Raw genomic sequence first — 27386 nt, forward strand, 5'->3', positions numbered from 1 at the left:
TTATGTTACAGCTACATAACTGCAGTAGAGGGCAGCCTAATACCAACAGTAGTCCTGCAGGAGGATATGGTTCAGAGAACATAATCTATCCAAGAGATGAGGTCCACAAGGACACCCCATATGACATCTATTATGTGCCTTTAGTGGTGATACAAGTGAAGGATAACTCTAGCAAAGTGTTAACTGTCAGTGTCTAACCTACAGTCCTCACCACTTTCTACAGGTGTGCTGCAGAGTCCGTCCTCACAGGGTGTATTACATCCTGGGGTGGCAGCTGCTCCATACAGGACAAGAAAGCCCTACAGAGGGTGGTCAAAACAGCTCAGGAAATCATTGGCACACAGCTACCAGCAGTACAGGACACCTACACCACACGCTGCCTCAGAAAGACGATGCGCTTCGTGAAAGATCATAGTCACCCCGCACGGGCACTTTTCTCTTCCCTACAATCTGCAAAATGGCTTAGGTCTATTCAAGCCCGCACAGCTAGGTACAGGAACAGCTTTTACCCCACTGCTGTAAGAGTATACAACACTAACCAATGTGCTACCTTTAGTAACTAGAGTTGGACTGCTCCACCCAAGCACATTGGTAAATTACACTGCCACTTTAAGCATTCTCATTCTCTCATTCTGAGTTCTCTGACTGTCAACTGGCATTATTGTTACTACTGCTACCATTATTTATTGCTATTGCTGTTGCACTACTCACTGTCATTGTCATTGTTTTCTTTGTGCAGTACTTCTATTGTCTTTGTCCATAGTCTGGAGAAGCATTTGGGAAGATTTTCGTGATACATGTACATGGTACTTGTATCTATGACGATGAACTTGAACTTGGACTTACAGGAATACCTAGGAGTAATAGCCCACCTTGCCTGTCTGGAGCTGAGTCTCTTTCATTTATGCAGGTCCTGCAGGTTTCAAAAGTCTGTGGCACCCTGTAACCAATGCCTCCACCCCTGTAATGCTAATTTTATGGCTAAGACTTCTTGGTTCCCAGCATCATAATTAATTTCCATAGGTGACAATTTAACCAATATTTTTTCTCTACAGGACAGTCCCAAATAAAGGTTGACAGGTTCCATATGATATCTGAGCAGTCCATTTACAATCAAGGAATGCAAGTGACTGGGGATTTAACGCTTCTGGATTAGACCATGTCCTGATCTAGAAGAGTTAAATCCCCAGTCAGTTGACACCACTTGCGGAAGCCTACGGGTTTTGATAAGGAATGCAGGGTAAACCTCAGGCTTTTCCTAAATTTATACTGACAATGTTTCCTGCAGCACTGTGGTCCCCGAATGCTTTAACCTCCTGTCTGTATGCACCATAACAACTTAGCTGGCAACAACTGTGAGGCACTTTGAGAAACCCCACTCACCAGTCAGTGATATCTTTGGGATCCGCTCAGGTGACCTTCCAGGACAGGACACCGGAGTGTGATTCACTGTTCTGCAGTAAAAACATAACTTCTGACGGAAACAACGTCTTCTCTCCTTTTGGGTCAGATGTCCCCTGTTGCCCCCATTCCGCTGCCTGTTTCATGTGTGGCATGTCACATTTGAAGCGGTTAATTGCAGAGTTTGAATTCTACCACACTGTGTCACAGTGAGATGCACTAGTAGCACACTGTTCAATGCTGAGCCTGGTAGAGGAAGTTGATGCTTCTACCTGTTATTTTAGCCAACCAGACTGAGGATAGTTATGACTTGTAAGATTTGTGTCAGAGTTGCAATTCGGAAGAGTTCATTTCATGTCTGCCCCGAGACATTTTCCATTTGCTACCACCATCTCCTTGAGCTCACTTAACTCTGCTGAGGTCATGTTAGATGGCGGATTCTTCTGCAATGTCTTGACATAATATGGACATGGATGCATATTACTGTAATGTCCGGATACAGATGTAAAGTATGGTTACGCCACCTGTAGGATGTATTTTCAAATTCACTGTGTGCATTTGTGCATTAAGTTTAAATTTGTTTCAAGTTTGTTGTCATAGGTACAAGTACCGTGTACAAGTATCATGAAATTCTTCTTGAATGCTTCTCCACAGACTACGGACAAGACAGAGACAATACAAATACTGCACAAACAAAACAATGACATTGACAGTAAGTAATGCTAACAGCAATGACAATAAATAACAGTAACAGTAATAACAATAATACCAGTAGACAGCCAGAGAACTCAGAACGTGAGAGTGAGAATGTGAATGCTTAAAGTGACAGTGTAATTACCAGTGTGCTTGGAAGGAACACTGCAACTCTAGTTGCTAAAGGTGGCACATTGGTAATTGTTGTATACTCTTACAGCACTGGGGTAAAAGCTGTTCTTGTATCTAGCAGTGTGAGTTTGAATAGATCTGAGCCGCTTTGCAGACGACAGAGAGGAGAAAAGTGCCGTGCGGGGTGACTATGATCTCTCATTATGCGCATCATCTTTCTGAGGCAGCGTGTGGTGTAGGTGTCCTGGACCGCTGGTAGCTGTGTGCCGATGATTTCCTGAGCTGTTTTGATCACCCTCTGTAGGGCTTTCTTGTCCTGTATGGAGCAGCTACCACACCAGGATGTAATACACCCTGTGAGGACAGACTCCAAAGCATACCTGTAGAAAGTGGTGAGGACTGTAGTGGACATCCTGGCTTTCTTCAGATGCCTGAGGAAGTGGAGACGTCGATGGGCCTTTTTGATGGTTGATGCTGTGTGCTCAGTCCATGTGAGTTTTGCAGCGAGGGTGACCCCTAGGAATCTTAAGCTGTTGACCCTCTCTGCAGTGTCCCCTCCTATGTAGATGGGTGCATGAGCTGTACCCTTTTTCCTTAGTTTTACTGACATTGAGCGACAGGTTGTTGTCCTGGCACCACTCTGCCAGGAGCCTCACCTCCTTTCTGTAGGCTGTCTCATCGTTGTTGGTGATCAGACCCACAATAGTGGTATTGTCAGCAAACTTTATGATGGTGTTAGAGCTGTGACTGGCTACACAGTCATGTGTGAACAAGGAATATAGCACCGGGCTCAGGACACTTCCCTGTGGAGTGCCAGTGTTGAGGGTCAGTGGGGAGGAGGTATTGCTGCCAATCCGCACATGCTGGGGTCTGTTGGTGAGGAAATCCAGGATCCAATTGCATAATGGGGTACTCAGTCCCAGTCCTAGTAGTTTGTGGATCAGCTTGGTTGGGATGACAGTGTTAAATGCCGAGCTATAGTCCACAAATAATAACCTTGCATAGCAATTTTTATTATCCAGGTGACCCAGAGTGGTGTGAAGGGTGTGTGATATTGCGTCTTCAGTGAATCTGTTGTGGCAGCAGGCAAACTGCAGTGGGTCCAAAGTGTCTGGGATGATGTCCTTAATGTGTCCCAGCACCAGCCTCTCAAAGCATTTCATTGCAGTGGGGGTCAGTGCCACTGGGCGGTAGTCATTAAGGTAGCTCACTTTGTTTTTCTTAGAAACGGGGATAATGGTGGTGTTTTTGAAACGGGGGGTACAGTTGAGCTTTTATAGAAGGAGGTGTTAAATATGTCCGTGAAGACAGCAGCCAGTTGCTCACTGCATGTTTTGAAAACTCACCCTGAAATTCTGTCCAGACCAGCAACTTTGCGGATGTTGACTCAGCTGAAAGTTTTTCTCACTTGTGCCACAGAGACAGTGAGACTGGGGTCATTCAGTGCTATAGGGATTCGCACTTGGGGGTCTTTGTGTTCGCGAGCTCGAAACAGCCATAATAAAACGCGTTAAGTTCGTCGGGGAGAGACACAGCGGCACCTGTCAATCACGTCTGTTTATAATCTGTTCAAGTTTGGACTCCCTGCCACAGCCTACGTGCATCCTGAGTGCAGTTAAACTCTGATTCCATCTTCCTGCTGTATTCCCATTTCGCGCTGGCAATGGCTTTGCGGAGCTTGTACTTATCCTTCTTGTACGCGTCTGTGTCTCCAGACTGAAACGTGCAGGTTCGCGCACGGATCTTATTTCGGATTTCAGCAGTAATCCACGGTTTTTGGTTAGGTCCATGGTTTTTGGTAATTCAGGCAGTCCCTGAATTACAAATGAGTTCCATGTCCTCAGTTTGTCTTTGAGTTGCATTTTGATGTAAGTCGAAACAATCAGGTATGGTAGATATCTAATGTCAGTTTGTCAAATGTTTGTCTTAGTATATCGTTGCATGAAAAACATTAAAGAAACACTTCCAGATACACTAAAACATCTTTAATATAACAATATAGTATTAATATTAATAACAATAGCCTACAGTTTAATGAGGGGGGGCATGGTGTGCAGGCTTGGCCGGGTCCTGCTCTCTGGAGTTTGAGTCCTGCTTGGGGAGCCTTGTGATGGACTGGCATCCCGTCCTGGGTGTGTCCTCTCCCCCTCCAGCCTTGCGCCCTGTGGTGCCAGGTTAGGCTCCGGTTTGCCGCATCCCCGCTTTGGACAAGTGGTTTCAGCCAGTGTGTGTGTGTATAATGTAATGATGTAACGATAATAATGTATGATAACAATAATAAATATAACTACATTATTTATAATAAAGAGACAAAGAAAGAGATAATAATAAATGTTACTACTGTCATGATGAATAGAGAACACAGAGGAGGCTAGACTGAAGTGCAGGATCGTTTATTCAGAATAAAAGGACTAGACGTGTTCTCATGGTCGGTCGATTGGCGAACTGAACAGAGGCAAGGATCTGAAATCATGGTTGAGGGACAAGGTGGGCGGTCATTATCAAAGAGACGTGGAATGGGACTAGGGAACAATGAGTGACAGGACTTGGAAGAGCCCTGCATCACTACTAACCCCTCTCCTGCTTCTGTACTCTTTGTCACCTTTTGCCGCACCCTAAAATCTCTCTCCTGCTCTCCTCCCTCACCTCTGTCACAGTATCCTCTCTCCATTCTGCTGCATAATTCTGAGAGGTATCCACAGACTATGCTACTAATGTTTTCCTCTCTGCCGTATCTTCCTCACTAGACTCTGTGCTCTAATGTCCAGACCTGCATGCCCTAGTTATACCCTATGGCTGTCTGATGTACTACATGCCATCAGAACCAAACTCCAGGCTGCAGAGCAATGATGGTATCCATAAAAGACTCCCATGCATCTGGATGTTTACAAGGGTCTCCTAGCAACCTTCCACTCTGCTGTGGCTTTAGCTAAAACCACTGTCTTCCACAGCAGACTGCAGTCTGCAATTAACAAACTACACACTCTTCGCCACATTCTCATCCCAACTCTGTCCTCCTCTTCCTTCTCCCTCCTCTCTCACCACTGATGACTTTGCTTTGTTTTTCAGAGACAAAGTCAACTCAATTCCGAACAAGTTCTCGACATCTGCCTGCCCTGATCATGCTGAACCTCCCTGCAAAGTCACACTCTCAGAATTTAAGCCCCTGTCAGAAACTGAAATTTCTGACCTTCTGCTGTCATACAGAGCTATTATCTCCTCCCTCGATCTGATCTCTTACTGCTCCTACAGGGAATCTCACCACTTTCATCCCCAAGATCATCAACTCCTCACTTGCCTCTTGCAGCTTTCCATCTACCTTCAAAACTGCTCTCATTTCACCTCTGCTAAGCAAACCCTCTCTGGATCCTGACTCAGTCCAAAATTACAGACCAGTCTTCCTCTTCCCTTTTCTGTCAAAAACTCTGGAAAGGGCAACCTGTGATCAACTATCTGCATTCCTCACCCAGAATAACTTTGATGGCTATCAGTCTGGATTCAATGCTGGAAATTCCACTGAGACAGTTCTCCTGGCAGTGTTACATGCTCTCCAGTTGGCTAGAGTGGCCTCCCTCTCCTCAGTCCACTGGATTCTACTCTCTTCTCTTGGACAGCTTGGCATCAAAAGGAGTTGCACTGAGATGGTTTGAGCCCTACCTATAAGTCAGATCCTATTAAGTGACTGGGGGAGGGGGGGCTCCCAGTCATCCCCTCAGCCTCTTTAAACTGGCATCCCACAGGACACAGTACTGGGACCCCTACTCTTCTCAATTTGCATCTCTTCCCTTGGCTCTGTGATTGCCTCCCAGAGAGTCACCTACCACTGCTACAGCGATGATATCTAGCTCTTTCTCTTCTTTCTTCCTGGAGCTACAGACATTTGCTCATGAATCATCATGTACTGATCAGGCACCTCTGCCTGGTTGTCTGATCACCACTTATAACTCAGCCTCTCCAAAACAGACATCCTTCACCTCCCAGCTGGCATGTCTTCCTCTTGTGAACTCTCTGTCAAACTGGACAACTCAATAATTTTGCCTGCCTCCTTAGCTAAGAGTCTGGGATTGATGATTGTCTGAAGTCTGTCTTTCTCTCAACACATCAAAGCAACAACCCAGACCTGCAGATACATCCTGCATAATGTCCCAGGAGCAACCCCTATCTAACAATAGAATCTATGCAACTCCTTGTCCAGGCTATGGTGATGTCCTACCTGAACTACTGCAACACTCTCCTTTCTGGCCTTCCGGCTTCTGCCACGAAACCTCTACATGTGGTACAGAACGCTGTTACACGAGTTGTGTTTGACTTGCTTAAGCGTTCCCATTTATCACCCTTCCTTGTCTCTCTGCATTGACTTGCTATAGCTGCCCAGATCAAATTCAAGACTCTGGTTATGCCCTATAAAACCATCAATGAATCTGCTCCCCTATATCTACAAGACCTGATCATTCACTACACCCCAATCAGACTGCTACACTCCTCCACCTCTACCGGCTTGGTTGTCCCACGCACAAAAGGTCCAAAATCAAAAGCACAAATGTTTTTGTTTCTGGCTCCAATGTGGTGGAATGATCTCCCCCTCTTACTCAGAACTGCTGAATCTCTCTACATTTGAAAAGGGTCTTAAAACTCACTTCTTTCGGACTCACTTCTCCCATGTTCTCTTAAATGCATGATAAACATGTAAATGTTTATGGTCAACAATTTTGTGTTTATAACTTTTGAATAATGGATAAACCTTTATGCAGCTACTGATGTGATGTCCAGCTGTCCGTCCGTCCGTCCGTCCATCCATCCATCCATCCATTTATTTTCTTGCCCACTTAACCTTCTAGTGGCAACAAGGAGAGCAGAGAGGCCCAGATGCCCCTGTCCCTCGCGACTTCCTGCAGTTCAACCCGGGGGATCCCCAGCTGTTCCCAGGCCAACTGGGAGATATAATCCCTCCAGCAGGTTTTGGGCCGACCTCAGGGCCTCTTCCCAGTTGGCCGTGACTAGTATACCTCCAAAGGGAGGCGCCAAGGGGGCAGGCTTACCAGATCCCCGAACTACCTCCACTACTCCCAATGTGGAGTAGTAGTGGCTCTACTCAGAGTTCCTCCTGGATGTTCGAACTCCTTACCCTGCCATGGAGAATGAGTCCCAACACCCTACAGAGAAAACTCATTTCAGTCGCTTGTATCCACAGTCTTATTCTTATGGCTCTCCTCCTTCTTCACCACTACAGTCCGGTACAGTGACCACATTACTGCTGCCGCTGCTCCCAGTCTGCAACTGATCTCACACTCCCTTCTCCCTTCACTCGTGGACAAGACCCCAAGATACTTAAACTCCTCCACCTGGGGCAAATTCTCTCCCCTTACCTGGAGGGGGCATGCCATCTGTTTCCGTAAGAGAACCATGGCCTCAGACTTGGAGATGCTCATCCTCAACTACTTTACACTTGGCTCCAAACCGTTCCAGTGTGTTGGAAGCATCCATGTGACAGTGCGAAAAGGACATCAACCGAAAAAAGCAGAGAAGTCACCTTCCAACTCCCACATAGAATGCTTTCCTGACCTCGGCTGCGTCCTGATAGCCTCTCCAAGAAAACCACAAACAGGAGTGAGGACAACGCACAACCTTGGCAGAGTCCAACACCCACATTGAACAAGCTCGACTTATTGCTAAGTATGCGGACGCAGCTCTCGCTCCGTGTGTACAGAGATCAAAGGATCCGCAGTAGTGGCCACAGCACCCTATTCTCCCGAGTACCTCCCATGGAATTTCTCGGGGAACACAATCATAGGCCTTTTCCAAGTCCACAAAACACATGTAGACTGGATTAGTGGACTTCCATGCCCCCCTCAATTATCTGTGAGAGGATAAAACACTGGTCCGCTGTTCCATGGCCAGCACGAAATCCACATTGTTCTTCTTCAATCTGAGGTTCAACTATTGGACAGAGCCTTTCCCCACCATCTGATCCAACTCACCGCTAGATGGTGATCGGTTGGCAGCTCAACACCTCTCTTCACCTGAGTGTCCAGAACATGTCGCCTCAAGTCAGATGAAACGAATACAAAGTTGATCATTGACCTTTGGCCCAAGGAGCTCTGGTATCAAGTACACTCATGACCATCCTTGTGTTCGAACATCGTGTGTGTTATGGACAGACCATGGCTAGCGCAGAAGTCCAATAACATTTCACCATTTGGGTTTAGATTGGGAAGAACGGCTTGCCCAATCATCCCACTCCAGATTTGTCAGTCATTGCCAATGTGAGCGTTGAAGTCCCTCAGCAGGACTATGGAGTCTGTAGGTCTAACCCTGTCCAGTGCCCCACCCACTCTGTCCAAGAAGGTCATATACTCTGAACTGCTGTTTGGTGCATAAGCACACACAAAAGTCAGAGTTTTCCTCTCTGCGACCCTCTCGTCCACTGGGATAAACTCCAACTGTATAGCAGCCGGCTGGGGACTTGCAAGTATCCCCACACCCGCCCGGTGCCTCTCACCCTGTGCAACTCCTGAGAAGGAGAAAGACCACACCCATCAAGGAGTTTGGTTCCAGAGCTAATACTGTGAGTGGAGGTGAGGCCAACTATATCTAGTTGGTATCTGTCATCCTCCCGCACCAGTTCCATCTCCTTCCCCGCCAGTGAGGTTACATTCCATGTGCCAAAAGTCAGTTTATGCCGCGTGGGGCCACGATGCCATGTGCCACCCTGCTCCCTCCAGCTGCCTGGAAAGCATTGCACCCAGCCCCCATGTTGGACCTTGCGGGTGGTGGGCCATCATGCCCCCCCCCAACGTTGACTTTTCAGGCTGAGCCTGGCCGGGTTATGTGGGCTGCCCAGCCACCAGGTGCTTGCCAAGGAACACTACCTCTAGGCCTGGCTCCGGGGTTAGTCCCGGTGACCCTATTCTGGGGAAGGTAAACATTCTTTTGTTCCCATTTGCCATAGGCCTTTTCTTTTCGGATCGTGTTAGTCTGGGTCTTCACTCCAGACCTGGTCGCCATGGGAGACCCTACCAGGAGCATTCTACTCCCGACGATATAGCGCTGGAGATCCCTAGATCATGCAAGCCCTTCCGCCACGACATGGCCCTGATCCAGGAAGGGTTATAACTGTTGAATAATGGATAAACCTTAATCCAGCTACTTGCTGGATGTGCATTGGTTTATATTGTTGAATTAACTGTGCTTTAGATTCAGATGTCTGCATCCAAGTCTTTCTTTGTTGCCTTTGGACCCCAAGGTCCCAAGTTCAGTCCCTACCTCTGACTGTAGTACCTTTGAGCAAGGTACTTACCTGAAATTATTCCACTAACATTACCCAGATGTATAAATTTTAAATAAAAGCTGTATAAATGTGTAAAGAAATGGACTCACATTGTAAGTTGCTTTGAAGAAAAGCATTAGCTAAATGAATAAATGTAAATGTGACTTAGAGTTGCACTTGGTTGGCACAGTCAGTAGTGGTGTGAGAGTGTCATACAATAATACACAGGGAAAGATGTTCAACCCCTCGTGCCAAAATCAAGGGGGGCTGGACACAAACCAACCACGCCACAGTACTCCATCCCTCCCAAAACCCCACATGCCCCTCACCCCCACCAAACAGTTCCCTTCATATAAAAAAATAACTAAAAAAAATCAGCCCACATAATGGGCAGGCACCATCCTCCTTGCTGGGAGCCACCCCGAGCACTTCGTTGGGGTTGTCAAGTGGGCACCTTCCTTCGTTGCTGTTTCATTGAATTGAGCCCACGACACCTCCAGAAGGCTCAGAGATCTGGTGTCCCAGACCCACCCCCCCTCCATGCCCGCCGTGCCATCCCAGCGACTCCACCCACCAAAAAACCTCCCACCCCAGCCATACATCGACCACCAACAAACCAACCAACACATCACATCAGCATATGGAGGTGACAACAAAACTCAAACCATTTGATGTTCACATAGGCGAATACTCCCCACTCAAGTGTGCTTCCTCCAAACACCCTGATGCCTCCTCATCCACAACCACTGACTGGATCTTTCTGCTACCTCTGACAAGCTTTTAATCGCTGCTCTTAACGACTGACCCCTAAAACCAAACTCCAGCAGTAGTGACGTGGTTGATTTTGCAACAAACCCTCTTTATGCCTGCACCTCAGACAGCAGAATCTGACTCAGATTAAAGCAGCTGGCAGCAATCGGAGCACTCACCTTCAAAAGATACTCCCCAGCCCACGCTCATTCTCGGAATCTCATTGAGATAACTGTCCTCTCAGTACCTACAGTCTTCATCGTGGCCCATGTACTATTTCCCTTCGTCCCCATCTCCAGTTCTTCATTCTCTGGCTTCTGACCCCTTGCCTCATCTCCTGACTTTGTCCATGGATCTTCGCTCACACTCTGACCACTGGTCGACCAACTCGTCGCCCATCCCCGACAACAAGAACTTGTCTGATCCCTCAGCTCTGACTGAACAATCCTGCACTTGGGTCCAGCCTTCTTCCTTGTACAGCTGGGTGATTTTGACTGATGCAGTTTGTGGTAAGTTCATTTCTCCAGAGATCTACCGCAGAATGCTAGATTTTCCAGTCATAAGGCAAAAGCTCTAAACAGCCCTAAACTTTAAGACCTTTTTAATAAAATATGTACAATAAGTGCAATTTAGTGTACAATGTTTGGTTTATAGTATTAGCTGAGAAAGATGCAAAATTTATAGTGGAATCTGTGGCAAATTAAAGATACATTTTGGCAATTAGTCTCTAACCACTCAGAGCATGTCAGCTGTAAAACTGCTTTCTCCAGATGAGATGCGGTGCACAATTGAAGCCAGCTGAAATTCCACTGCTGTGTAGTACATTTCCTGGAATACTCCGTAGGATTCTTCTCAGGGAGTTTTTACTAATGCGATGGTGTCCAAATACTTCATGAACATTGCCTATGTATGCCCAAAGGAGGACCTTGGAGCTGCTCACTGGATGTCTGCCACCTGGCTTGAACATAAGGAGAGGCCCACTCAACACTTGGGACATTGATCTTTGGAATGGTAACCCCTCGTGCACTTCATACAAGTTATGCAAGTCCGTCATGCAAGTTCATTCGCAGTATTGAAAACCTTCCATACATAAATACTGATTGTACATTCATACTTAGCATAACTGTAAAAATGTTTTTTTTATTAAAAAAAAAAAACTCTCCCTGCTCACACAATTTAAGTTTTTATCTGTAACATTGCACCGTTTGGAAAGTCTTCCATTTTATCTAGAACACAGAGCTGAAAGGTTTGCTTAATGTGAGCAACTTGGCAAGGCTACAGGAATGTAGACAGAAGATAAATGTAAAATGTCAAACTGTTTCAAACATGGAACAAGATGATGTGCCAGATGTGTATATATATTATAAACATGGAGTGAGACAGAGAAATGGAAATGACCAGCTTCTATTTATATTTTTTAACAAGTAGTGTTGAAAGCTGTATTTCATTTGGTCACACCAGCAGATACTGTGTATACATTTCTAGAACTCAGTTATAGGAGGTCAAAATTCTGTCAAAAGTGTAAGACAAACATTTTAAAGCTCAAAACAATTTAATGTAAGCAGAAATGTGGAAAGGTTTGCAGGTGGCAGTTATTTTATATTGATTTATGCCTACAGTAAGTTTATTCTCAAATGCTCTCTGTCTTCCTCACTTGAAAAAAACTGCATTCAGGGCAAAATAAAATCTAAATTTTACATAAATGGGGTGGAACCTCTTGAAGACCAAATTTCTTGAAAACCATGGCCAATGGCAGAGAGTGGACAAGAAAGTTGAGCTCCTCTGGAGGCAGACCCCTCCCCCCGACCCCTCCCCAACTATGTAGTGCTTAGGGAACACACAAAATTATATTCTCTCTTAGAACCTCTCGACAGAAGTCAAGTTCCTTAGCTATGGCAACAGCAGGAAAGGTATGTAATCCAGATAACGTGTACTTACTGGTTTTTTTTTTTCAGATTAACTGGTGAATTTATTTTGACTTTACTGAGAGATAAAATACAATGATTTGATTGAAATGTTTGCATTTACAGTACCAAAAATATTTTCATCAGATGTAAAGTGCATCACATTGTTTTTTCCATATGCTGTCTTGCTCTTTATCAATGCAACCTTGGTGATATTCTTTCTGGTTTTCTGATACTCTATTCTACTGGTATTGTTATAAAATATGCCTTTTTTATCCAAGTTGCAGTAGTGTTTTCAAATGCATTAACTTGATAATGTTTAAATAATTTTGTTTTGCCACATTTAAATATATTACAATCACATATAGTAAGTGATAAATTACACTTATGGGAAGAAATATTTTGTTGAAATTTCCTTTTTTTTCTCTGGAGGAGTGACGTTACAAGTAACAGGGAATTTGTCTCTATGTGTGCTGAGTCTCGAAGATATTATCCCAAAGCAACCGCACATACGTATATACATGAAGTATACCACAACTAATACTGTCTGTGAAATGCACAGTCATTTCACATCTTTTGCTAAAAACCTATTGAGATAGCTTTCTAGCAGGAAAAAAAAAAATTAAAAATTAAATAACCGTTCATTTGTTCTTTCTGCAATAACTGCTAATACTAGGAAAATTAATCACAAGGTTCACTACTAGGTATTAATACTGTTACCTATTAGTTACTCTTCATATCACAAAAGATTGCAATGCTTGCTCATATCAGTCAGAACTTTCCAGTGTATTGTGCAATAGATTTACACAGGCAACAAGTTACATAAGAGGAAATTTTGAAAAAATACTTAACTCATTACATTTCGGCAACACCCTCAGTGATTTATCCCTGGTAACTCTTGTATGATATGAAGATCATCTCAAGACTTTCTAAATGAGATGTTTCCTGTTACTTAGCAGCTAGATTGTATTAGATCAGAATAGCCACCTCATTTATTTGGATTGGCATGACCATTTGAAAACATTTCGTGCTAATCCATACTCCCACTCTTATATCAGCAATTTGAAATGCAGTGCTACTGCCACTGGTAATACAATACAACAACATAAGACTGAGACAAATTCTAAATAAAAAAAGGGGAAAAAGTTTAAAGATCTATCTCAAAGTGCTATTCACTGCCAACCCTTCCCACATTATTATTATTGCCATAAGTAATCTTTTTCTTAAGATGACATTTAATGCCTTCAGGGAATAACAGGAAAATATACTTCACTCTGAGTCAGAAGGAGATGGAGACAAAGTGTATGAATTTTTCCCAGGTAATCAAGTGCAGGGCTGCTGTAGCCTGGGAGCCTAACAAGCCCCTTGTCATGGAGGAGATTGAGGTGGCTCCACCTGGAGCACATGAAATTCGCATCAAGGTGAGAGAAGCACCATTCACTAATATATGTACTGGTTCTGCCATTGAACCCAGCATTTAAAGCTGAATCTCTTCTATCAATGTTCAGCTGTACAAATATATAAAATGGAAAGGAACATTTTGTGCTTTGGGTAATGCTTGCAATTACATAAGTGTGCAGACCATCAGTTACACTCCCACCCAAAATTACAGGGTCCTGTACAATAAAAAACACTAACAGCTTGACAAAATATATTGCTTTTTTTCATACAATAGACTTAAATTTGGTAAAACAGCATTACTGCAAGTTACACCATCGTTCTACTTTTATGAATGTACTTCATACCATCCAGAGAAAGATGCAGCACTACAAACACAGCTTGACTCAACATCACATAGGGCAGCCATTCAACAACAAAATAAATATGGAATAAACACTGAACACACACACACATTTTCAGAACCGCTTGTCCCAGACGGGGTCTCGGAGCCTAACCCGGTAACACAGGGCGTAAGGCCGGAGGGGGAGGGGACACACCCAGGACGGGACGCCAGTCCGTCACAAAGCACCCCAAGCGGGACTCGAACCCCAGACCCACCAGAGAGCAGGACCGTGGTCCAACCCACTGCGCCACCGCACCCCCCTAAACACTGAACATTTAAGAAAGATTATAAAATACATTAAATTCCTTTAACTATGCACAGAAACTTATGATTAGTGTAAGGCAACATAGGAAAGCAATCTCCTGTCATAGACAATCTCAACCAATTGTAACCATCAACTCACATTAATGTAATATCAAAACTGAAACAGCAGATATTATCATCATAGTCATCGATGTGCACTGAATTTTCATGACAATGTAATAAGTAGTCCTTCTGTCTTAAACTCAGGTTGTGGCAACAGGACTGTGCCATACAGACTTATACCACCTATTTGAGTCAAAGAAGAAGGAGGGCTTCCCTGCAGTGTTGGGGCATGAAGGAGCAGGCATTGTGGAGAGCGTGGGGCCTGGAGTAACAAAGTTCAAACCTGGTTGGCCACAGATTTCATGATGTAGAATTCAATATCTTAAATATTCAATAACTTCAGTGTTTGACAGACTTTAATCATTGAAAGAAGATATCAATTTAAGCAATGACCATACATGTGACTACATTACTGAAATATTGAAATTCAGAAATAATTTGAGCATGCTTATGTTTTGTAGGAGACAAGGTCATTCCCCTTTTTATTTCTCAGTGTGGTGAATGTAAATTTTGTAGGAACCCCAAGACTAATCTCTGTGAAAAAGGCTGGTAAGTAGGTGATTAATCAGTGTTTCACTTAGAAGCATGTCAACAATTGCTAGTGGAAGGCAAGACCAAGGATGTTAATTTTATATTTATATATAGGATGCGTTTTATATATTTTATACATATTTTGATAGTTCTGTAGATCATAGCCAAAGTTTTGAACTTGATACAGGTTGCTACAGGATGCCAAGGGAGAGAGACAAAGAGGGGAGATACCTGGGAATGTTTTGGAAGGTTAAGCACACCTCATATTGAGGTATTCTGGATCATCTGAAGAGGCTTGATAGCAGAAGCCGGAAAACCAGACAGGAAAAAGTTGCTGCAGTCCAGGCAGAATATCACTATGCCTGGAGCAGGAGCTATGTAGATTGTGTTGTGAGATATCTGTAGATCCTGCAAGTGTTATACACAAATCAGCTGCAGGATTGAGTTATAACTTCAATGGGCTGCTACCTAAATAAAAACTGTAATAATTATTGAAGTAATGATAATGTTATGGAATCATTTAGAAAAATATACAGTACTTGTTCATGGATACTGTCTCTGACAGGTCAAACGAACGGTATGATGTCATGTCAGATGACATGTCTAGCTTCACCTGCAAGGGGAAGACCATCCTGCAATTCATGGGCACCAGCACCTTCTCAGAGTATACCGTGGTGAATGAAATTGCTGTTGCTAAGATCCATGACTCTGCTCCCTTGGACAAGGTGTGTTTGCTTGGATGTGGTATTTCCACGGGATATGGAGCTGCTGTAAACACAGCAAAGGTTGGTAAAGTGAACAGATAGTTTCTATTTAATAGGTATAAATCAATAACAGACAAAAATGATCCCAAATAATGTTCTGATAATAAAATAGGGAGTTAAACATTAGTGTTGTGTTGTCAAAATTAAATTATTAGAATAGCTGCTAAATTTATGCTTCAGCTTTTGGAAAGTGTTCTATTGCTGCCAGGCATGGATGACCAAAAAAAGTATGTGGGCAGATGAAGGCAGGAAAAGGAAGAAACACATTTTGAGCCCTGTTACTGATCTTAGTTTATCCATGACTGTATGACTGTAAAAAATAATAAATAACATATTGTAGCAGTGGGCGATGGGGAGAATGAAGATATGAAGTTGTCAGCTATAAAGCCATATTTATTAGTTTAACATGTAAGGCAGCCAGAGGACAGAGCCAGAGAAAGTAAAAGGGAGGGGTATTGCTCTTTCAGCACAAGGAACACCGTTTAATCAAGGGAAGCTAACTGTCCAAGCCAGTGTACTAAACCCTTCTCCGTATGCAAATTGCATACCTGCTATACACAGTGCAGTTTTAAGTAGGGCTACTAGGAGGAGCCCCAGTGTAGTCTATGCAATATATTTAAATATACAGTTTTGCATTATTGCAAGACCCATTCAGTGGAAGTAACTACCAAAGTTTTGGATAAAGAAAAACTGGTATTGTCATGAAGGACTGGTGTTACTTTCTTTGATGTATAATAAAAGAGACAATTGATCAATTGGAAAAGAATTTGGAAAACTGGTCTTTGACTCTTCTCTGTGGTGACAGCAAATTGCTAAAGCAGTACCAAAAAGTTAGGAAGAGTTATAAGTAATGCATTCCATCATAATGTGGTCCAAAAGATACACCAGACAAAGGGCTGGTGTATGTTCTGAAAGCTGCATCTCATTAGTGGGTACTTAGTTGCGGGTAGAGGTGCTGCCACTGGTTTCAAAGGACTCTAGTTTGAATTCTACCGCATGCTGCCTGCTGTTTGAATTTATATGCTAGCTCTACTTATAGAAGAATACTACTTAAAGAAACAGCAAAAAGCTTATTTCTCAAATGTTCTTAAGTCAGGGTCAACTGCACTATACACTAAATAGTGTTAGTGATATATATGGGACCTGCAGTATAAACTTATTAAGCTGGATGCTTCTCATTTAATTTGAAATTTTGACAGATTGAAAATTATACAATAATGGATACTGGATATTTAACCTTTAACAGTTGCCCCCAATACCATCTATAAGCTTTATTCAAAAATTACTTCTCCTTCCCTCCTAGGTGGAGCCAGGATCCACATGTGCCGTATTTGGCTTGGGGGCTGTTGGATTGGCTGCAGTCATGGGATGCAAGGCTGCAGGGGCCTCCCGCATCATTGCAGTGGACATCAATAGCGACAAGTTTGAGAAGGCTAAGGTGTTTGGGGCTACTGATTTTGTGAACCCCACGGAACTCAGCAAACCTGTCAGCCAAGTACTGGCTGAGATGACCAATGGTGGTGTGGATTTCGCTCTGGAGTGTGTTGGCAATGTGGGGGTCATGGTGGGTTGTATTACTGGTTTTCTATTGATGCGCAATGGAAACATTTAATTTCCCCCATGTTAAAAGATTTTTTTTTTCTGAGCCATCTTCTCTTTTGCAGAGAAGTGCACTGGAGTCCTGCACAAAAGGCTGGGGGGTCAGTGTCCTGGTGGGGTGGACTGACATGTATGACTTTTCGGCAAGGCCAATCCAGCTAATAACGGGACGCACTTGGAAAGGTTCTTTATTTGGAGGCAAGTGGAGAAGTTGACTGTTTAGTGAAACAAACAACTCAAATATTTGTCACACATATATATTTTTGCAACCATAGAGTGCCTCCAGCATAATCTTCTACTTAAATCCTTAATCTTGAAAGGGGTGTGTCCTTTATTCCTTCAAGCTATGTACTTCTAATAACATATCTGGAATTGTTTTTCTGGCTGTCCATGGTGTCTTTAAAAGTTTCTCTTTCATTTTTTTCATTTCATTTTCATTCCACATAATATAGCTTGAACAATCAATCTACTGGCACATTTTAGGGGCTTTTCTATATCTTTCACTGTAACTCTATGTTTTCACTATATATTGACTTCTAGATCCCTTGTTGATGATTGATCTCAAGAGCCAACAGTTGTGAACTAAGTGTATGTCTTCACCATCAACTGTAAATTTTACTTCTGTACCACTTCTATTATTTTACTTAAGATTTAATCACACTCGCACTTTTTTATGCTTTGCTTTAACTGCTGTTTCAGTGGGATCATCAGGATATTCAACAAATAAGATATTCCTGATTTGTAGTGTTATTTAAAGTTCTGCTGCCCACATTGAGTCCACCTGTGCTTTTTTGATATTAGGAATCATGGCTTCTACATCCAAGAACATGTTATGTTTTAAAAAAAAAAAATTAAATGGTTTTACATGCTGACAATTTACTTTCATTAAATCTTTTCCAAGTCCTACTAGATAAATCTAATATCATGATAGAGAATACATGAAGATTATGCAAAAAAAATACTTTAGAGGGTGTTCTGCTCCCTCTTTTTTTAAATGAAGGTATAAACTGACTTTTCTGTGCTATTTGTGACAGGGTTTAAAAGTAAGGATGGTGTACCCAAGCTGGTGGATGAATACATGGCCCAGAAGCTGAAACTGGATGATTTTATAACACACACCATGCCCCTGCACCAAATCAACGATGCCATAGAACTCATGAAGCATGGAAAATGGTAACTACATTTACATATTTAGACCAAAACTAAACGATCTAGTCCCTCTAGCTCAAAGCACATCTAAATTTTCGGTTGCCTGCAACTTAAACACCCAGGAAAAAGATTGTGCCTACCTATGGCATAAGGGCCATAGTAAAGTAGTTTTTAGGACAATACTTTAAAAATCCTTGAACATTTTTATGCATCTTAACTGCAAGTTATTTTGGAAATAGGCATCAGCTGAATGACAAATACATAAAACAAAAATTTAGGAACTGAATACATACAGGTATTATATGGATTGTCCTTCCCTGCTATAAACAATTTCTAGTAGGTAAAAGTTGCTTTTTTGTGTTTTCAGCATTCGAACCATATTGAATGTGTGCCCAGAGTGAGGAGAGATGACCACATCGATTGTTATGCAACATATATAGCTTCAAGGATTAAGAGTCATACTCTTGTTAATTTTCTAACCTTTGCTATATGAAATCTATTAATTTCCCTGACTAATTCTGTATTCTTTCACCAAAGCTTTTATGGTTATTTACCTGGCATTAGACTTAAGTTCAAAGTATTACAAAGCTTATATTCAACACTGAAACATATCACTGTGCCACACTCTAATCCACCAGTTTTTATTATACTTGCATGCATACATTTCTTTAAGAATCAAAACATTTTAATATTTAGGAGTATTATATATCACTAAGGTTAAACAGTGAGATAAGAAACACAACTAAGAAAACGCCAAGTAGTGTAACACCAAATTATGTAAATTACATAACCACATGCTCCCTTTTCTAATGATTAACTTTCCCACCGTAATGACAAGAAGTGTAAAGGGTGCAACTTTAAGTCCAGGAAGACAAAAAGTGAGTTCCTTTGTCATGGTAAATTTCATGCCCCTCAAACACACCCAAAATGTTATATGCAACATGTAAAGGAATGAAAAAACAAATGTAACAAATACTAGGCAAAAGGAGAACTACAAACACTGAACAGAAAATGACAATCAGTAATGAACCCAGCAATAATATTAGTACAATTGATGTATTAATGTACAACTGATGTAATTGATCTATTATTCAAAAGCCTTTTTGAAGAGGTAAAAACTCATAGGTGTTTGTTATTTTGTTTGTTAGAAAATCGATTGTTTTATTCTTGCTGCATATGAAATTGTAATGAGGTCAGAATTTTGTTTGTGTCTTTAACTGAATAAAAAATGGCACCTACTCCCACTGAGACCTTTGTGCAGTATGTCTGTATACCTTGTAATCACCAGCTTTTGTTTTCACTTTGATCATTTAGCAGGTGCAATGTTTTAACTGAAGGTTAAGTGCAGTCTGTTATAAGTCTAACACTGTACTATGCAGCTGGTAATGTAGTGGTTAGAGCTGCTGCCTTTGGACCAAAAGATTGCAAGTTCAGACTGCAGGTGTAGTACCCTTGAGGAATGCCGTTACTCTAAATCACTCCAGGAAATTACCCTGCTGTATAAATGAGTAAATAATTGGAAGTAGCTTACCATTGTAAGTCACTCTGGGGAAAACCATCTGCTAAATGAATATATGTAAATTGTTCCAGGTCTATAACCTCTTTTATGACAAGTACATTCAGTTAAGTCCATCCAAACCACTCTCCCCATACGGGACATGGAGCCTAACCCAGCACAGAGCGCGTAAGGCTGGAGGGGGAGGGGACACACCCAGGACAGAACACCAGTCCATCACAAGGCACCCCCAGCGGGATTCGAACCCCAAACCCCCTGAAGAGCAGGACCAGGACCAACCCACTGCACCACCACACCCCCTTATTCAGTTAAGTACAGCCTCATTTTCCATATGCTTGCTAACATACTGCAAACAACGCTTATCCATGTTCCTCAAGTGACAAAATGAAAACCCTGATGGTTATTTATGCATGCACCTTTTACAGTACAATAAAACATTATTTAGCAGATACTCTTCCCAAAAGCAACTTCCAATGAACACCATGTAGTAATATCAGCCCACACCATATTCACCAAGATTACTTACACAGCTAGATACACACACACACATTTTCAGAACCGCTTGTCCCATACGGGGTCACGGAGCCTAACCCAGCAACTCAGGGCGTAAGGCTGGAGGGGGAGGGGACACACCCAGGACGGGACGCCAGTCCGTCGCAAGGCACCCCAAATGGGACTCGAACCCCAGACCCACCGGAGAGTAGGACTGTGGTCCAACCCACTGCACCACCGCACCCCCCTTTTCCAGCTAGATACAATACTTGAGTAATATCCATACATCAGTAGAACACACTGTGGGTGAACCTGAATAGCATGTCTTAGGACTCTGGGATGCAACCCACACAGACACAAGGAGAACATGCAAACTCCACATCGACTGAGGGGAGATCAAACCCACATCCTTTCACACTACCCAGGTGCTGTGAAACAGCACAGCTACTCGCTGTGCCACCATACTGCCATTACATATAAAATGCATATGGAACACACACACACACACACTTTCTGAACCGCTTGTCCCATACAGGGTCGCGGGGAACCGGAGTCTACCCGGCAACACAGGGCGTAAGGCCAGAGGGGGAGGGGGACACACACAGGACAGGACACCAGTCCATCACAAGGCACCCCAAGCAGGACTCAAACCCCAGACCCACTGGAGAGCAGGACCTGGTCCAACCCACTGCACCACCACACCACCGTGCCCCCCTGTATGGAACACAAGAAAATTCAATTGGCATGACAATGGGGGTGCCATGGATGCCACAGCAGACTGACCACCTAATCATGCACCATTTTCACATCAACTGTTATACAAAATTACAAAAGGTTACCATCAGAAAAAAGGGAAAGCTAATAGTGTAGTGGTTAGTGCTGCTGTCTTTAGACCCAAAGGTTGCAGGTTTGAATCCTACCTTTAGCTGTAGTATCCTTGAGCAATGTACTTAACCTAGTTAGTTCAATTAAAATGATCCACCTTCATAAATGGGTAAATAACTGTAAGCAGCTTAACATAAGTGACTTTGGAGAAAAGCATCAGCTCTGGAACCTTGTCTAGGTTGTTCTGCATAGTTTAGTAAATAGACTCTGTGCTTTGAATGGTTCACCACAATCTCCACTCCCATGGAACCAACAGGGACATCTTTTAAGCCAAAGTGGGTACAGTAGAAGACAAAAATCAACTTGAATAAGTCTAATGACCCCAGCTGTGAAACCCACTGAAGAACACCAGAACACCCCCACAATACAGCTAAATACCTTGCAATATGGAGCCAATCCTGCAATGAAGGCAACCTTAAAAATAATTAAAAAAAAGCAGTTTAGAAATATTCCTTGCATTGTCTTTTTTGGTTATTCTCCCAGTATTTCAGACATACCTTGGCAGTTTCTCCTTGAACCTGTAGGCTCATTGGGTAGTGTTTACTTGTACCACTAGATTTTCTTGCTGAGCTTTTATGGGGGTAGATGGAAACCTAATTCATGTCTAGGAGGTGGTATGACCACAGGTGTCATATGGTGGCCTTTAGAATTTGATTTCTAGAAGCTTTTTAACTGAAGTAAGTTGTAAGGCTTTGAGACAAAAGGTACTGAACAACACGGTGCTATCTGTAAATCAGAGAAGAGTTCCAAGAAATACTGTATACCACAGTGCTGTGATGTAGTTTTAGATGTGGGTCATGTTTTTTTATGAGTTTTACAAATGATAGAAAGAAACTGTAGGTTTATAGAATTAGAAATAAGATATTAATGTTTGAAATTATTGTTAAATGTGAGATCACTGATTGTACCAATGTTGGTAAATTACTATTTTGTGTTTTAGTCACTTACCTTCACTAAAGTCTTTTCCTTGGAGTTCTGGTAGTCTGGAGCCTATCCCAAGATCACTGGATGGGTACACTCTGGAAAGGCTAGTCCAGAGTGTTTTGTGTTCTAAATGTATCAAAGGTGTATTATACCTTCTATCAAGTGCAAAATGACAGTGTTAGGTTATAGAGCCAACAGACCACTATTTGTAGCAGTGATTTGGTGAAGTATTATTTTAATATTCTTTGTGCATCAAAGGTGTATTAGTTTTGGTTTATAGGATGGAATGCATTTCAGAGGTGTTAATGTGAGAATTATTTGCAATTAGGATATTTTTGAAGTTTGCATTGGTGTCTCAGTTTTGAGACTGCCATTTTATCATATCCTGCTTAATAAAAGGGAAGATCTCCATTTGTATTCCTGTTTTGTGACTTTACAAATTAAATGTGCCAAGAATAATGTAATTATTTTTTGCTTTGTATTACACACACACACACACACACACACAGGGTATAACATCTTGTCCAGTGTAACAACAACGTGAAGCCACAGAGAACATCTGGCGTAGTCAACATATACCTCCATGACTCAACACAAATAAACCAAACCAATCAAAACCAAACACCTCAGGGCACCAACATCACTTGTTTACTGAGGTTGTCAAATGGACACCTCCCTCTGTTGGTGTTTTGTTGAATTAGGTTGGCCCACGACACCTCCGGAAGGCTCAACAGTGCAGTCTGCCGCCCCACCCCGCAAACTCAACAACCAGTTAAATCACAGCTCCATACATACCTTCAAAATACACCATCTTTACCTCCATACCCACCAGCAGAAACTGCAAATGCACCACTCCAGAAACTTACAGTACTTAATTAACAAGGCCACACCTCCTTAATTACCACCAGCTGCCTCCCATTACTAGCCACCTACCACTAATTTCCCATCACTATACACCTTCCTCCAGCCTGTATCCTCAACTACCCTGCTCTCTTTTCAACCATAACCACTGACTCATCTTCTCAGCTGCCTCAGACAGTTCCTTCACCGCCACCCTTAACAAATGGCCTCTATTAACAAATTCCTCCAACAATGATGTAGCTGATTTAGCTACAAACCCTCAAACATCTACCTCTACCGGTCTCACATGAGCCCACCATCCACGGTCTCTTGCCTCTACCACCAGATCTGCATACTTTAACAGTTTCCGCTTGTATGCCTCCCCAATAGTATCCTCGAATGGCACTGTTAACTCTACAAAGTACACAATCCGCTCACATTCCGAGTATAACATTATGTCTGGATCTAATGAAGTAACCATGGCCATTTTTCCTTGTTAGGTATGACTGTGATGCAGATGATGAAATATATAGGTCTACTAGATGCAATAATGCTGAAAATGCTTACTGAGACAATATAGAGGCAAACCTTCAAGTTTTAAGAAATTTGCTTGTGCTTTAAGGGGTGCGGTGGTGCAGTGGGTAGGACCACAGTCCTGCTCTCCAGTGGATCTGGGGTTCAAATCCCGCTTGGGGTGCCTTGCAACGGACTGGCGTCCCGTCCTGGGTGTGTCCCCTCCCCCTCCGGCCTTACGCCCTGTGTTGCCGGGTAGGCTCCGGTTCCCTGTGACCCCATATGGGACAAGCGGTTCAGAAAAGTGTGTGTGTGTGTGTGAGCTTGTGCTTTACATTTAGCTCATGCTTTTCTCTAAAGCAGCTTACATTGTTGAGTTACTGAAAATTACCTACCCATTACCTAACCAACTCGTTACTAAATAGAACTTGTTATATATTTAATTGTTGTGATTAATCTGTTTGAGCAATCTCTGGCACAAGAATTTCCTTCGGGATGAATAAAGTTCTATCTTATCTTATCTTAAAGCAATTTTAGGGTATTACAGTTGGAGGTGGGATTCAGACCTGTGGGTCTGAAGGCAGCAGCTCTAATCACGCTGCTATTAGCATTGACTATGTGAAAAGTTACTTTTATATTTAGTCATTTCTCCAAACTGATTTCCAGTGAACAGTAGTAGTATTAGCCCACACCTTTTCCATCCAAGATAAAACAACAATGCTAGATACACTACATACAATGTCATACATATGTACACCCGTGAGACAGTCTTTCAAACAGACATAAAATGATTTTAAATATAAACAAATATATACACTCATTGGCCACATTATTAGGAACACCATTTTAATACTGGGTAGGACAACATCCCCATATCATTATACCACCACCACCACTTTAAACTGTTGACACAAGGCATGTTGCATCTATGGATTCATGCTGTTTATACACACACACACACACACACACACATTTTCGGAACCGCTTGTCCCATACAGGGTCGCGGGAAACCGGAGCCTACCCGGCAACACAGGGCGTAAGGCCAGAGGGGGAGGGGACACACCCAGGACAGGACGCCCACTGCACCATCGCACCCCCAGTTCATGCTGTTTAGCCTACACCAAATTCAGATGCTACCATCTGCATGTCACAGCAAAAACTGAAATTCATTAATCCAGGTGACATTTGTCTAATCTTGAGATGTTCAGTTTCAGTGAGCCTGTGCCCACTGTAGCCTCAGATTCTTGTTCTTAGCTGACGGGAGTGGAGCCTAATGTGGTCTTCTGCTGTTGTAGCCCATGCACCTCAAGGTTCAATGTGTTGTGCATTCAGAGATGCTTTTCTGCTCACTGCTGCCATAAAGAGTGGCTATTTCAGTTACTATAGCCTTCCTGTTAGCTCAAACCACACACACACACACACACACATCTTCAGAACCGCTTGTCCCATACGGGGTCACGGGGAACCGGAGCCTACCCGGCAACACAGGGCGTAAGGCCAGAGGAGGAAGGGGACACACCCAGGACGGGACGCCAGTCCGTCGCAAGGCACCCCAAGTGGGACTCGAACCCCAGACCCACTGAAGAGCAGGACTGTGGTCCAACCCACTGCGCCACCGCACCCCCTTAGCTCAAACCATTCTGACCATTCTCCTCTGTCCTCTCTCATCAACAAGGCATTTTTGCCCTTGGAAATGCTGCTCACTGGATATTTTCGGTTTTTTGCACCAAAGCGTGTAAACTCTTCAGAAAATCCAAAGAAATGAGGAATTTCCAAAATACTCACATTACTGCATCTGGCACTATCAACCACACCACAGTCAAATTGTCATGCCTCCAATCAGCAGATGATCAGTGACACCTGCTGCCAGTTCAGGGAACACCACATAAAAGGGACACCACAAAAGCACCTTGATGTGGAACATCATAGATGTGCCACTGCAGTACTCTCCCCTCACTTTTTCACGGTCTAGATTTTCTGGTATTATTCTTTGGGCTGTTTTTGGATTTTGCCCTTTGTCTTCTCCCTTCTACAACGTATGCCAGTTGCTCAGCCCCAGACTGTCCCCTGACCATTCTTGTGCCAGTTCCAAGAAATAAAGAAAACCAGAGCCTGCACTTGTATCAGTCCTCTGTTCCAGATCCCATGATGATACAAACTCTCTTAGATCACAATTTTTCCCCATTCTGTTTAACCTAAATATTAACTAACAGATGTTAAACTCTTGACTTCCTATCTACACAATTTTTGTGTGTGTGTGTGTGTGTGTGTGTCAGTGTCCTACACACACAAAATAAAATTTTGTCCGAAACCACTTGTCCCATGCGGGGTTGCAAGGAGCCGGAGCCTAACCCGACAACAGAGGGCGTAAGGTTGGAGGGGGAGGGGACACACCCAGGATGGGACGCCAGTCCTTCTCAAGGCACCCCAAGCGGGACTCAAACCCCAGACCCACTGCACCACCGCACCCTCCCAGTGTCCTACACCAATATTTAATTATATATGTATTTGCCATCATAACACTGCATGTAGTTTTTGAATTATGTATTAATTTTTAGTCCCAACTGTTTGTAAGTTGAGGAACCAGTGTACACTTTTAATGTATTAGTGGGGGGGGAGGCAGGAGATGGAGTGCGGCAGAGCACTGTGGTGAAAAGTTTGATAACTTCTACTCTGGAGCTAAGTTGTGTATTTTCTTTGTTCTTAAAATATGTCGTTGTGAGTTATTTGGTTCTGTATTAAATATTTCTTCTAGTTTTTTTATATTGGATTATGATTGTGTAAATGTTCTTCATGTATGTTTTTACTGTGGTGTTTTTTATGGGAAAAAAACATAAGGACTATGGTTGCCAAGTGTGTTGCATTGGAGGACTAAGCTCAAAATAATGGTATAGCAATACAACACGCTAAGTGTGCCTCTCTCTCCGTTGTCATGGTGGCACAGCAAATTGTGCTGCTCTCTCTCACAGTGCATGGGTGGGATGTGGGTTTGATCCCTGCTCAGTCTGTGTGGAGTTTGCATGATCTCCCTGTGTCTGTGTGGGTTTCCTCTGAGCACTCTGTTTTCCTCCCAGAGTCCAAAAACATGTTGTTCAGTTTCACCCATAGTGTGTGAGTGATGCAGAGGGTGTTCCACTGATGTATGGATGATTGACCCATTTTAACTAGTGTATCTAGCAGTGTAAGTCCCCTGGTGAATAAGGTGTGTGGGCTAATAACTCTACAGAGAGTTCATTGGAAGTTGCTTTGGATAAAAGCATCTGCTAAATAAATGTAAAATGTATGTAGCCAGATTTGTATACCTAGTCTGTAAGCTACAGGAGATGCAGCTCAGTTATGTTTTTTCGTAGACACCCATTTACCTCCCATGCAAAAACCTAAAAACCAGAATTGAGTGGGTGGACTTCATTTGTTTTAGCCAAATATTTTCTGTGATCAGCTTTATTATAAAAAGTTATTTTGGCCACGCCGTGCGGGCGCGCGCGCCCGAGCGAGCGTGCGGCATGGGCGCAAGGCCCGCGCCCCCCCACGACACCGTGTAGTCCCCCGACTCGGCCCCGAAATCCCGGTGCGGGGGGCATAGGGTCCGGTCCGCCCGTCTGCCGCTCCTCTCCACGCGTGTCCCGCCGCGCACCTCTCCCTCTTGCCTCCCGCTCTCTCCCCTTGTGCGCGCTCTCTCTCCGTCCCTCCCCGCCTCTCTCCTCACCTCTGCCCCCTCGTCTGTGGAGGGGGGGCAGGTACAGTCTTGGAGTTTGGCGGGCCGTGAGGTGGTTTGCGCCGCTTCGCCGGGGGTCCCTGCGGGGGCCTGAGGCGGGGTGTCGCTTGTGGGGGGGGCGCGGTGGCACAGTGGGTTGGACCAGGTCCTGCTCTCCAATGG

General features: G+C 43.4%; 1 protein-coding gene across 1 annotated transcript; it reads left to right on the forward strand.

Annotated features, from left to right (window-relative positions):
* The first annotated feature begins 12058 nt into the window (after nt 1–12058).
* LOC108942597 (alcohol dehydrogenase 1-like) lies at nt 12059–19375 on the forward strand. The gene is made up of 9 exons (XM_018766035.1): nt 12059–12153; nt 13467–13568; nt 14441–14582; nt 14758–14845; nt 15393–15612; nt 16895–17155; nt 17256–17388; nt 18225–18363; nt 18707–19375. Exons 1-9 carry the CDS (start codon nt 12136–12138, stop codon nt 18738–18740), a joined length of 1137 nt encoding a protein of 378 aa, XP_018621551.1. The 5' UTR covers nt 12059–12135; the 3' UTR covers nt 18741–19375.
* The last annotated feature ends 8011 nt before the right edge of the window (nt 19376–27386 follow it).

Source organism: Scleropages formosus, chromosome 8 (genome assembly GCF_900964775.1).
Source record: "Scleropages formosus chromosome 8, fSclFor1.1, whole genome shotgun sequence".
NCBI lineage: Eukaryota > Metazoa > Chordata > Actinopteri > Osteoglossiformes > Osteoglossidae > Scleropages > Scleropages formosus.